The sequence below is a fragment of the Gracilinanus agilis genome, chromosome 4 (genome assembly GCF_016433145.1).
Source record: "Gracilinanus agilis isolate LMUSP501 chromosome 4, AgileGrace, whole genome shotgun sequence".
NCBI lineage: Eukaryota > Metazoa > Chordata > Mammalia > Didelphimorphia > Didelphidae > Gracilinanus > Gracilinanus agilis.
In genome coordinates, this window is record NC_058133.1 from 220,275,953 (window position 1) to 220,290,661 (window position 14,709).

General features: G+C 39.2%; 1 protein-coding gene across 1 annotated transcript in view; it reads right to left on the reverse strand.

Moving 5' to 3' along the window:
• The window catches only part of ARSG (arylsulfatase G), a 200,204-nt gene that overhangs the window by 69,938 nt on the left and 115,557 nt on the right, over positions 1–14,709 (reverse strand). The window contains exons 3-5 of the mRNA XM_044676410.1: positions 14,125–14,312; positions 12,384–12,431; positions 2,048–2,162 (exon numbers count right to left, since the gene is read on the reverse strand). Of these exons, the coding sequence (XP_044532345.1) occupies positions 2,048–2,162; positions 12,384–12,431; positions 14,125–14,312 (351 nt within the window). The remainder of the gene's footprint in view (positions 1–2,047; positions 2,163–12,383; positions 12,432–14,124; positions 14,313–14,709) is intronic.

The following is a 14,709-nucleotide window of genomic DNA, read 5'->3' on the forward strand; positions in this document are numbered from 1 at the left end:
GGAACAGATGAAGAGTGAAAGGAGCAGAGCCAGAAGAACATTGTACACAGAGACTGATATACTGTGGTAAAATTGAATGTAATGGACCTCTGTACCAGCAGCAATACAATGACCCAGGACAATTCTGAGGGATTTATGGTAAAGAACGCTGCCCACATTCAGAGGAAGGACTGCAGGAGAGGAAACATATAAGAAAAACAACTGCTTGAACGCATGGGTCGGGGTGGACATGATTGAGGGTGTGGACTCGAAACTACCACACCAATGCAACTACCAACAATTTGGAAATTGGTCTTGATCAAGGACACATGACAAAACTAGTGGAAATGTGCATTAGCCATGGGTGGGGGATTGCGGGGGGCGAAGGGGAAAGGAGGAGCATGAATCATGTAACCATGTTAAAAATGAATATTAATAAATGTTTAAAAAATATCTTCTATGTCCAAAGAAAGGAAAAACAAACAAACAAACAAACAAAAAAAAAAAAAACAGAGAGAATGATGTATGGCCCCCTTGGATTCCAAACATTCACAATTATAACTCCACCGAAACTCTTCCTTCTGGGAACTTCTGTGTAAGGCCTCAACCAACAAATTTGCTTGGCTTCATTTTTTGTTGAAAGGAGATTAACACTCATATCACATGTGTCTGAGAAGTTAGTGTGGATATCAGGTGACTAAAAGCCCTGAAGCTTGAAAGTTCCATGAGGCCATTTACAAGGAAAAGCATATCATTCAATTCAATTAGCAATTACTGAGTCCACCTCCATGTTTCAGACATGTTGCTAGGTGCTGGACCTACAAAGACAAATATGAAAAAAAGTCCTACCCCCTCCCCAGTTGGAGTAAGGAATAACACATACACCAAAAAAGTACAAAAGGGGCAGCTGGATGGCTCAGTGGAGCCAGGCCTGGAGACAGGAGGTCCCAGGTTCAAATCTGGCCTCAGACATTTCCTAGTTGCGTGACTCTCAGCAAGTTATTTAGCCTCCATTGCCTAACCCTTACCACTTTTCTGCCTTGGTATAGACTCTAATACCTAAAGAACAAATTTTGTTTGTTTGTTTTTTAAATAACTATAAAGTATTGAAAGGAGAATGGGTGGGCTCAGGAAAGAAACTAAGGATTTATTCAGGCATAGGGTCAAGTCCACACAAACACATAAATGTAAAAAGATAGAAGGGTCATGTAGAAGAAGTAGCAAGTAGGCTGCCTTAACTAGAGCATAGCAGTGACTCAATTTCCCCAAACTGCCTGACCTATAAAAATGACCTATAAAAATGATAGATGAGATAAATCTCTAAGGTTTCTTCCAACTCTTACATCCTATGATTCTAACCAACTAGACAAACATATACATGGAATCTCCAAAGTAAAGAAATGTGCCTATGAATAGGGAATATTATAATTTTATTTCTTTTTTTTTCACTTTAGTATATAGCCTGCATTTATTTGAATATAGATCCTTCCACTCCCCCAAGTTAAATATAAGCTTCTAGGAAGGAAGGACTATTTTTTTTACTTTTACCTTTTTATGTCCAATACCTAGTACAGTTTCTGGTACATAAAGGTGGACTCAATAATTGCTAATTGAATTGAACTATGATTCATTTGAATTGAGTGATGTACTTTATAAATGGTCCTATGAACTTTTTTCCTTTTTTTTTTCCTATGAACTTTTAAGCTCTAAGGTTTCTGTTCACACCATCATTATTTACCTTCTTCCAGTAAGCAGCAAGAGGTAGTATACATGGGGGTGTCTGTGAATAGATAGCCTGGAGTTGGGAGGTCCTAGGTTCAAATCTGGCACTCAGACACTTGCTAGCTATACAACCCTAAGCAAGTTACTTAACCCAATTACCTAGCCCTTAGCATGCTTCTCTTTTGGAACAGATATTTAATATCAAGTGTTTTTTTTAAAAATATCAATTCTAAGATATAATTTAATGCTTTTTTAAGAGAGAAAGAGAGAATGTATGACTTCTGTTTAATTCAATTGCTCTGAACACATACGCAGGTGGATACCTAACAAATGTTTTTGATGTTACCTTTCTGATACAGTTGCTGCAGGTGGGCAAGCTGGGCAGGGTGGGTGGTTGTAGCCAGGGGTGTCACTGCAGCCCATGTCATGGCTGTAAGGAATTCCAAAGTAGTAACTGAAGCCTATGGTCAAAGAAATGAGGTTAGCCTTTCAAGTCAGAGCAAGGTTGTTGTAGGTAGCCATGGCAGCAACCTTCTCATACGACCTCCTGATTTTTAATTCCCAATAATTTAATAGCACAAGGTATGCAATTTAAAAGGGATTTGATTAATATCCCTTTCCTTGTATTCAAAGAAAAACGTTGCTAGCTTCTAGTTGTAAGCCTCAATCTGCAAACTTGGAAACAGCATTCTGCAAGTAAGGAATTAACCCACATGTCTGGAAGAACTGGCAAGAAAGAACTTATGGAGTCCTCATTTTCCAGTTCCAAAATATTAACATCAAGTTACAACTTTATTCACAAAGCAAAATCCAATGATATTAAGACAAACCCCACTACACCTCTTCTCTCCTACACAAGCATTTTTCTTGAGGCTGATATCTATACACATGAAGAAACAACATAAGGTGGAAAGGGTATTGGAATTAAAGTCAAAGCAACTGGATTCAAATTCTTTTTATTTGGGCAAGGCACTTTACTTCACTGGTCCTCTTTCCTCATGAAGTTTTAAAAGTCAAGATAACCTCTAAAGTCTCTTCTAACTCTAAGTCTATGAAACTGTGGCCTTTCAAAACTTGCATATCCAGAAGACTTACATACTTCTTCACTTGGTTTTGTTTTTATGTATGGATAGGGCTTAAATATATACAATAACAATGACTCACACTTTTGTAAACTTTTAAGGTTTTCAAAATGCATTATTACATTTGAAAACTGCCCTAGTAGTTGCTACTTCCCATTTTAGTAAGAATTTCAATAATAATAATAATTCCCATTTTACAAATGTGTAAGCTCATCCCCCAACACCAGCTTATAATGGAGTGCCCCTTTACTAACTTCTTCACAATTTAGCCATCTTCTCACCATGTAGCTTTGCTTCTATCCCTTCATCTAGAGGGAAAGGAAAGCAAACTGTTTTGACTAGGGCTGACCTGAAGCAATGATGTTAATCTAAAGGGAAAGTATCTTTGGAAATTTCCCACACTAAATATTCAGTGCCCTACCGTTCCATAATTCCTGCTCCTTACCTCTTTTAATGAAAAGAATGAGGCTATCAGGTATGAATTCAAGTCAAGGAGCACTTATTTAGCACCTATGTTGTGCCAGCTGCAGTATATAAAAAGTAAAAATAAAACAATCCTTACCTTTAAGGAGCTTATATTCTACTAAGAATAAACAGGATGTACACATATAAGCCTATACAAAATATTTACACCCCTTTTGAGACCACTCTCCCAATACTGCTCTTTAACTGAAAACTGGAGTCCCCAGAGGGTTATTCAGCCACTACTTTATCTCAAGGTTATGTCAGGTAAATTTTTTTTAAAACCCTTAACTTCCATCTTGGAATCAATACTTTGTATTGGTTCTAAGGTAGAAGAGTAGTAAGGGCTAGGCAATGGGGGTTAAGTGACTTGCCCAAGGTCACACAGCTGGAAAGCATCTGAGGCCAAATTTGAACCCAGGACTCTTGTCTCTAGGCCTGGCTCTTAGTCCACTGAGCCACCCAGCTGCCCCCTCAAGTAAATCTTAAGGGACTGAATTTCCATTAACATTGTTCAGATGTGCCCCTACTTGTGTGCTTCCCAATGATAGTTAGATTTACTTAACTTTCATAAAAAGTATGTACTGAGACAGTATAAAAGAAGAGTTGCTATCAAACATTACCATCTCCTGTCCCCCTCTTCCAGAAGCCCAGGTCATACTCTCTCACAAGTACACAGAGATCCTTGAGAAAGGGTGAGTACAAACTTAAAATACAAAAGTGGTGAGGCACATGTGTGGAGGACACAAGTAGCAAAGGGGTAATTTAGAATTCCTGGTTACTGGAAGTCTTTTTCTCATTTCTCAGTGTTCTCATGAACCCCAGAGGTTACTGAAAGAGAGTAGAGATTCCTTAAGAATGCCAGTATTATGAAGACTAGTATCTATGGTGTGAGGGCTGGCTGAGCCCTTTTCAAGGCCACTCATCCACCTCTGGTGTCCGCTTTCTCACTAAGAAGTTGTAGCAACGAAACAGCCACATTTCTTGGCAGATAAACTAAACCAAATTGAGGGCAACTAACAGGCTTCAAACCTATAAGAAAATTAGAGATGCCTACCCCATGTATATGTAGACTTCCCCCAGTGGAATGAGTAGATGAGAACAATTTGTTCCAATGACCCCAAAGGCAGTGGAAGCAGGCACTGTGAAATGCTTAAAGCTTGGTCAGACATCAGAGATACCACGGTCATCTACTACATCCCAAACCATCTCTAGTCATCCTGACTTTTGTCCTGCCACTAAACTTGGGCAACTCTAGAAGAAGGAGTGAGGCTGATGACTCTGTGCAACTCTGCCTCACTTAAACCCAATTCTAGGGCAAGTTGAGACATCACCTTCCAATGTCATTGGTCCTCTTTGAAAACAAAGGACCAAAAATAACAGACTTGGAATTGGACTTCTTCCGTAACAGTCTGCTGAACTCCAAGGGCTGATGCCCTTTTAGAGTCCATAACCAGCACTTCTTCCTACTGGGAGAGGGTTACACTCCCTGAAGCTGCTTCCTTCCTCAAATGGGAGTCCTTAAGGGCTTATCTACACATTATGATAAGGTTGTAGGAAAATTCCTTAAAACTTAGTCTATTTTGTTGATTGAATGGTTGATTCAATTCAGGGGGAAACTCCAACACTTAAATAAATACAACATAATTTTGAGAGCACTGATAAGTGGAGGGATCAGGAAAAACACTATGCAGAAAATAGGACTTGAGCTCAACCCTTAAAAACCCTAGAGATTCTACCATGCAAAGGAAAGAGGGAGAGCTTTCCATTCATTGAGGTAGGAAATGGAATGTTGTGAATTGACTTCAACTTTCCTCCTATCTTCCTCTAAACTGTTAAATATCCTTACTTATCCTCATTCCCTCCAATTTTATAAGAAAATGTACCCCGATCATCATGCCCATGCTAACTCCTTAAACTGTACCCTCACTGAATCTCAGAATTGGAAGGGTCAACAGGAATCATAACACCAATTCATATCTAAAACAAGAATCCCCTTTATAAAATTATAAGACTACAAGTAGCCTCTCCTTGAAGACTTTCAGTTAGAGGGGAACTCAATACTTAAAAAAAAAATTACTTTCTGTCTTGGTAACAATAACAACTCTAAGACAGAAGAGCAAGGGCTAGGCAAACAGAGCTAAATGATTTGCCTACAGTCAAATAAAGTGTATGAAGCCAAATTTGAACTCTGGTCCTCCCAACTCCAGGTCTGGTGCTCTATCCACTGAGCAACCTAGCTATCCCAGAACTTAATACTTTTTGTCTTATTGTCTCCTACTTCCTATGTGAAACCCACCAATCATGCCTTCTGATGAATATTCTTTCAAAAGGCCAGGCCTATTTAGAAAGGTATATCTCTATTTAGAAACATCTTGGTTTCCATTTCCCCTAGTTCTAAGGATAGAAACAAACTGATGCAGTGGGGAAGATCACTAGACTGTGAAATAGTCAGTGAGGCAGAACTCCATTAAAAGCTGGTGTTGGGTGACATGTTCATCAAGTTAAGCTCAATATGTTAACAACCAGTGTTTACTGAGTGTACTTTTGATTTGAGGATGTATTCTAAACTAAAGGATATCCAATTCTGTAACAAGAAAGTAACAAGGGAATAGTCTTATCAGACTCTCTGATAATTTTGTGATAAATTCTTTTTTTGAGACCAGGATTATAAAGACACTCTAGCTTTTAATCATCATTTCTTTTAGTATATTGAATAGAGTTCTGGACTTCAAATCAGAAAGACAAGTATGTAGCTTGATTCTTGCCTGTTCTTCAGTTCTACTACCTTGGAGAATGACCATCTTATTTCTCTTTTCCTTCATCCCTTCACTGTCAAATTTCTAGAAAGTAGTCTATGCTCACTGCTACATTACTCCTCGACTTTGGCAATCTGACTTCAATCCCACTTCTCTGTAATAGCTCTTTCTAAGAACATCAATAATCTCCTTATCACTAAATAAAATGGTCTTTCTCTATATTTAGTTTTATTTTTTTTTTACCTTTACCTTCTCTCTCATAATCAATACTGTGTATTGGTTCTAAGGCAGAAGAGTAGAAAGGGCTAAGCAATGGGGATTAAGTAATTTGCCCAGGGTCACACAGCTAAAAAGTGTCTGATGTCAGATTTGAACCAAGGACACCTCATCTCTGGGCCTGGCTTTCAATTCACTGAGCCACCTAGCTGCCCCCATCTTACCCTTCGTATAAATATTTGATACTGCTGATCATATCTTTCACATTGACATTCTCTTCTCTTGGCATCAATGAGAAAATACTCCTTCTACCCTCTTGTCTTGTCCTCTCTCATTCCTGTCTTTTTATTCATATCTCCTATCTCCATCTCCATCTGTTGAAGTCTCTCAGCCCTTCAAGGCATAAGATATTAAATTCTTCCTTATAGAAGGTTTTCAATAAAAATCTAGGGGAACATTGTTTGGGTATGTTGTTGAGGAGATTTTTAAGAATTCAGGTATGGATTGGACCATTTAGCTTCTGAGATGACTCGAAGACCCTATAATTCTGTACTTTCCTAAGTCAACTTGATCATGTCTTCCAAGAAATCCTCTCTGCTCCAAACTCACCTGAAAGTGATATTCCCCCTCAAATTCCTCATAGCACATTGCTGTAGCCTCTCTTTTGTATTTATCATACACAGTAGTCTATATGTATTTTCCTTCTCCTATCTCCATTAGATAATTAGCTCCTTGAGAAGGGGGGTGGTGTCATATCAATGTTTATATTTCTAAAAAATGCTTTAGTAAATGGTTGCTGATTTTTATTGTACTTATTGGAGTTCTAATGTGAAATAAAAGTAGCAAAGAAGCATACAGGTTTTAGATATATATGGGCCATGATTATCAGAAACAAGGTGGACTCACAGATATTAAAATGGTAGTAAATGTTTAATAACTTGGGTAAGGCTGTTCCACATCATGGAGAAAGCATATATATCTATAGCTATCCATATCTATATGTGGATATGGATAAATACAGATATTTGTTATTGCTGGCATCTGTAGCCATTCCCACTACCACCACTCTAGTACAGATTCTCCTTGCTACCTAATCATACTATGGCAATAGCCTCCTAGCAGGTCTTCCTGCGTCTGCTCTCTCCCCTGCCCAATCTATCTTTCCCATTCCTACCAGAGTGTGATAGGAGTCTTTTGTACTAAAAAATCTGGTCATGTCATTCCTCTGCTGAAGAATATTCAGTGGCTTCCTACTATCTTCTAAATAAAGTTCTAATGCTTGGACCTCTGTACCTCCATCCATGCCGTTAGGGTGGGGAAAGTAGGAAGGGAACAAGCATTTATTAAATGCCTACTATTATCTCATTTAATCCTCACAACAAACTTGAGAGGCAGGTGCTATTATTATCTTCATTTTATAGCTGAGGAAACTGAGGCAGTGAGGAGTTAAGTGACTTGCCCAGAGACACACAACTAGTCAGTGTGTAAGGATGGATCTGAACTCTGGTCTTCCTGACTCCAGTAACTATCCATTAGCTGGTTAGTTCTTTTCCTTAAAAGGCATTGAAACAGTCCTTGAGACTTGGCTCAGTAGAATAAAGTCCATGCCACTGTTGCAGCTTCCTGATTGCCTGATTCCAAAACAAACAAACAAACAAACATGAAGAGTTCTGGCTGGTCCCGAGGCTTCTGAAAAGCACACCAACAGTGTAGCCAGTCCTGGCACTGGAAAGCTGTACTCTTCTGAATCAATGTTGTATCTTCGGTAAATATCTCTTCCCTGCTCTGGCTAAGTAAATGTCCTTTTGTCATTTTTAGATGGACTCTGACTATATTATTTTATTCCAGTCTTGAACTCAGATAGGTCAGCCCTGACCTAATACCCTTGGCATTCAAGGACCTCCATAATCTCATATGAATCAGACATAGAAGTAGTCCTAGAGCTCAACATTCCAGTCTCCTTGCATATAGGGAAACTGAGGATAAAGGATAACTTAATCAAGGTAATACAACTAGTAAAGAATAGACTAAAGATGATAGTTTCATAGATTTGAACTCAGATCACACTGTGTTCTTTCCACTCTAGCACCACTCCTAGTAGCAATTATGCTACCCTTCCAACCTTATCATATCTTACTCTCTTGCATGCACATTATACTGTAGCCAAACTGCTTTACTTTTTTCCTAAATATGCTTATGAGCTTCCTCAATTCCTTTGAGCATAATGTTCTCTAACCCTAGAATGCCTCCCTCCTACTTTTTTGCTTGTTGAATTCCTACCCACCTTTTAAATGTCATTTTTTCCATGAATACTTCCCTGATTCCTCACTTCTGATAATGCTATTCTCCAAAAGACTTCCCATAATATTGGCTTGCAGTTCTCTAACATCACAGAATATCATGTATCATACTTATCTGTATTGTTTCTTTGTTGCTATTCAATCATATTCCAACTTTTCAAGGCCCCATTTGGAGTTTTCTTGGCAAAGATATTGAAGTCCTTCTCTAGCTCATTTAAATATGAGGAAACTGAGGCAAACGGGGTTTGGTGACTTGCCCAGGGTCACACAGCTAGTAAGTGTCTGAGGCCAAATTTGAACTCAGGAAGAGAAGTCCTCCTGATTCTAAGTCTAGTGTTCTATCCACTGTACTAGCTAGCTTATGAGACATTACATTTCATGGAACTATTTCACTAAATTTTGCATCTCCTCTAGAGCACAGATAAATGACTATGGGTAGGAGTATATTGATAGAATGAGTTCAGAAATGGGAAATAATAAGGTTAGAGAATCTATCAACTGGATGGGTTCTCAAAAATCATCTAAAATAAAATGTTTTATTTTGTTGATGAAACTAAGATTTTCAATTTCAGTGATGCATCCAGTGGATTTCCTGCCTCCCCCCTAAAAGACTTCATGGATAGGGAGATTATGGTAACAAGGCCAGATGAAACGACTTTACCCCAGTCATATTAACCACTTCCCCACATTAGTGACAGAACTAAAGACTAGAATTCAAATTTCCTAAATCTCATTCCACTACTCTTTGGACCACACCACAGCAGATGATAGAAAAGACAGATAAAAGGAACCAGAAGATGTCATAGAAGCCTACCCTGAGAGTTGGGATGGAAAGTTTAGGGACAGAGAAAGATTGAGAAATAGGGGCAGATGGGGGCTCTGTGGATGGAGAGCCAGGCCTAGGTTCAAATCTGGCCTCAGACACTTCCTAGCTGTGTGACCCTGGGCAAGTCACTTAATCCCCTACTGCCTAGTCTTAGCTCTTCTGCCTTAGTTCTAAGGTAGAAGGCAAGGGTTTTACAAAATAAATTAATAAACAAATAGATAAAATTTTAAATTAAAAAAAAGAAAGGACATATAGAAAAAATACTGGGCTATGTTATAAGATAAATTAATAAAATGTTTAAGATTAGTTGGGAGACTTAGCAAGCAGGGCTGGAGAATTCTGAATGGAATGGGGAAGCAGGAAGTTGTGCTTCTCTCTGAGATGGACTCCATGGTAGCTGGGGACAAGTTGTAACTGACCACTGGGAGACCTCAGAGGAAGTGGAGTTTGTATCCTGATATCCTGATATCTAGAAGGAGGAAAGTCATCTGCCTGTGGGAGGTTAGGTTGAGATTATAAAACCTAACCTGGGTTGCTGATCAGCTCAGGTTGGTTTAGCTCCCTGACTTACCCAACTGAAGGAGTATTGGCTGAAGACCTGGGAAAGCTGTATCATCGCTGGATTTTGACAGGAGTCAGCAGTGAGGATCCCACTTTCATTCTTGATCTCCATTGTGCCCTGCCCTGCTAGTTTCTAGCTTAGTGTAGATAAGTTCATTTCCTAACCCTGAGGCTTGCCCATAGACTGGTAGAATAGAACCCCCTTTCCCTTCTTTCAGAATTAAACCCTGTTTATAAAACCTGTCAGTCTACTCACTTGTTGGTTTCACAGAGTCCCTGGCTAGGTGGATCTGCGTTGGCAGTTGCCATTCTAACTGTATTTTCCCAGCTTTTTAGTTCTCAACCCATTGTCCAATCCTGTCTCCTACTCACCCTTCTGAACCCAGATAAAAATATAAATTAATCCCAGTTTTTACCTTAAGAGCTATAATCAGGAAACCTAGATTCTGGTTCTGGTTCTACTACTACCTCTCTGGGCTTCAGTGTCCTCAATTCAATTCAACATGTATTATTGTAGCATTCTGGGTTACTCCCTCTAATTCAGACTTGCAGTTGAGGTCACCCTATGGATATTATTTCTAAAACTATAGCTCATGATCCCCACCCTCACCTGTGAGTTTCCCCTTAACAGATGGGCAGTAAATGCAATTTTCTCAAAGCCAAAGCATTTACAAATATGGCATAGTAAGAAGAGTAGCTATAAACCATCCCCAAAATAAAACTAAGGTGACACTATTACAAATACGCACAGCACTTGTGGAAAAAGTAGCATAAACTTCAAGTACAATCGCAGTGAGGCACATAACTAGGGAATACATGTAGCCAAGGCTACTCACTCTTCTGGCACTACTGTTGGGTCTCAAAGTCCTTTCTTTCCTTGTGTAGTCCTCTAGTAGTAAACTGTCAACAGCCAGAGCTAGCTCCCTGAAATCCAGATCCAATTCTCTTCCCTGCTACCAGGGGTCACCCTCCTTGAAGATGTATCTGGCACTGAGTAACTATCTCTTTTTAACTAGTTCTGTCTGGGGAGTGCTGCCTAGACTCTTTCAAACTGCTTGCTGGGATACAACCTATATCAGACTATTTACAGCCTTGGGGAGAAGAGTAGAGCCAAAATATCAGAACATAATTATCAACAATCATTTCTACATGTAATTGAAAAAAATAAAATTCAATAAAAATTTGAAAACTGCCTACTGGATGCAGTGTCTTTTTCTTGCTAAGTAGCTCCACTGCTAAGTACCATGGCTAATGGGTGCAGATGACAAGAGTTTTCCTTCCTCTCTTACTAAGAGGTGAAGATCTCTGTTCTTCTCTAACTATTGTTTCTCTTCAACTGCTTGAAACTCACTGGATTGTTTTTTCTAAGGGTCACTGCAGGGAGGGGAAGTTAATGATTATTTGTTCGCTCCTGACTCAGACAGCAAAGTATCCATAATTTGAAAAGGGTTGAGAGGCTTTAACACCTCATTAACAAATCAAAACTTCATTATTTATGATTAAATCCTATGACTGACATCAAATGATCTGGGTAGGGATTTGGGGGAACAAATATTACTTTCTCTTATGTTAATAATGAAAGTATTAAATTAGATGATTTCCAAGGTGTCTATTAACTCTCAGACACAAAGTTGTTTTTTTAATGATAACATTCAATACAGAGAACAGGAGTCATGAGGAATTAATAATTATAGCTAATTCTTATCTATATTTTAAGGTTTGCAAAGCATTGCACTTACATTATCTTACTTGATCCTAACAACTACTTCATGAGTTATACACTAGAAGTATATTATCCTCATTTTACAAACAAGGAAACTAAGGTTCATGTATGTTAAAGTGCTTAGCCCATAGTCACACAGCTAAGTCATTATCAGAGGCAGAATTTGAATCCATGTCTTTCCAAAACCAATTCCAACATTCTTTCCACTGTACCATGATGCCAAACAATATGATCACTGAAGGGAAAGGAGTCAAAGAGCACTCGAAAGAAAATTAAAACAACACTAGATACTGAGAGACCAGTTAATTTAATATCATTTCCTTGAAAATGTCATTAACTATAAAATTAAAGGATTTAATTAAATTCCTAACATTATCAACTCTAAAATATATGGATCTTTAACCCTGAGAGGGGAATAAACATATTCTGAAACACTGTAATGGGAAAGTCATGAGGACAGAAGACAACTAAAAGAAAATGTTATTTGGGAATAAAGTGACTTGAACTTGAACAACAGTAAGAGGGCTCCTATATGGTGAAATAAGGCTGCTAGTGAACTGTGAGACTAACTCACAGAAAAAACACACACACACACACACACACACACACACACACACACACACACACACACACACCAGTGAATTCTCTCGTGAAGGCAGGAAAATGATTTTAAAGAACATTATACTCATTTTCCTAGAGCTTCTTTGCCTCAAATAACAACTACCCTACCCATCTCCTTCCAAGTATCCTTACCACGGAAATTGGGTTGGTAGAGGCCACGATGACCAAGATGCCACTTGCCTATTGGAAAACAAGAAAAAAAGGAGATCAGCATGATTCCCTCTTCACAATCTCATTTTGTTTAGGGAGCTGAGGACAGAGACTGTCCTCCATTAGCCTTTAATTTGAGAAAGGCGAACCAAAAGTTACTACAAGGATCTGTGCCAAGCAAGTCCTTCTCTCTAAGGGACACAAGCCAGTGTCCACTGGGAGACAACAAGTGAGAACAAGATGTGAAACTCAACAAACAGGAAAGCAAATGGAGAAAAGAAGGTCAGCTACTGAGCAACCTAAAGAATTCCATGAATTGAAAAAGCTGTCTCTGCCCTCTCCATAAAGAGGATTCAGAGGAATGGGGTGACAAGCTCACTGTCTATCCCTCTCCCCCTCCCACTTCCTTCTTCCCTGTGGCATTAAATTGACATGAATTACTGAAGAGAGAATAGATTTCCACACACTCTGTATTAGGGATGCCTCACCCTCCCCATCTTCCTCCCTTTTAACATACATTGAACATGGTTAATATATGAGGGGAAACAAAAAACAAGATAATAAGTCCATAGGGGCATTTCCTTCACACCTGCCATCCCTGAACTGCAAAGTGCTTCAATATTCTCCAGAGCTATGAAGAGGGACAAGAACCTGAGGGCAAACTAGACCTGAAAGGGAGACTAAAGCAGAAAGATTTTTCTGGTCTCACACAAAGCAATGAATGGTACATTTTGGGTTGATTTGCCTTAAAATTATTTCTTAGTAAACTAGAAGAGTCCTTTTAGGGTAGACAGGTAGTCATCTCGAGGAGTACATCCTGTTCCTTTTAGAGGAAACAAGATAGCAAACAGCACACCAAGAATGAAGACTCAAAGCATTTGGTTTTGTTAGCATAATCTTTCTCCCCATGAAGTCTGTTAGGGGGACAACAGGAAATTCACTGGATCTAGCTCTCTGAAACTGAAAGCAAGATTCCCCCTAACAGCACATATTCCCCGAAGATATTGTTGAGAATTTCATATTATTTTAGGAGAGCCAAGAAAGAAAAGGGGAAAGAAGAAAAACTATGAGACTCAAAACTCCATTAAAACCATTCTATTTAGAAAAGTAAAAGAAGGCAGAATAAAACTGGCATGAACAGACAGATAGAGGAGGGGCAGGAAAGAAGGAAGGAAACAAGATTTTATTACACACCTAATGTGCTAGGCATTCTGTTACTTTGATGCACTAACTCGTTTGATTCTTATAACAACCTTGTAAAATGATGCTATTATTATCACCATTTTACAGTTGAGGAAACTGAGGCACTAAGGGGTCAAGTGATTTGTTCAGGACCCCACAACTAGTAAGTGTTGTTCGAATGCAAGTTTTCCTGACCCTAAGCTATATTTTGCTGCTGAGATGACAGAGACAGCCTCATATGGAAAATGCAGAGGGACATTAGCATGCCAGCTTTTAATCCAACAGGTATTTATGTATCAAGCACTGGAAATACAAATGCAAAAATGAAATAGGCCCTGCTCTCAAAGAATGTAAAGTATCTTGGGAAAATTCAAGTAATGTAGTCTAATTTTAAGAGGGAGAGAGCCCTAATAACTCAGAGGATCAGAAAAGGCTTTGTATAGGACATAGCAGCTAAACTCTACTTTGAGATACCTAGAGATCTTATGAGGTAAAGGTCAGGAGAGAGAGTTCATTCTAGAAATGAAACTTATTGGCCTACCTATCATTCCTGTGATGTAACCAGCCTCTTGGAGCACCTGGGCTAAGGTGGTCTCATTAAGTGGAAGGCCTCCCACTGAGGTGATAGCAAAGTTGTGTGTAACTCCATTTCGCAACCCAAGCCTTCCAGTAAGCAGGCTGGCACGGGACGGAGAACAGGTAGAAGCTGGAGCGTGAAAATCCACAAATCTGGAAGGAAAGAAACTGTGGAAATAAACTACAAAGCATGGAATGAGTGCAAAAAAGGGACATTCAATTCAAAGAATAACAGAGCTGGAAAGGTCCTTAGAAATCATGTAGGAACAGCTAGGTGACTCAGTGGATAGAGAGCCAGACCTGGAGATGGGAGTTCCTGGGTTCAAATCTGGCCTCTGACACTTCCTAGCTGTATGACTCTGGGCAAGTCACCTAACCCTCATTAGCTAACCCATATCACTCTTCTGCCTTGGAACCAATACACAGTACTGATTCTAAGAGAGAAGGGGAAAGGGAGAAGTGGAGAAGGAAAGAGGGAGAGAGAGACAGAGAGAGAGGAAGGGAGAGAGAGGGAGGGAGAGAGAGGGAGGAAAAGGAGAAAGAAAAAAGA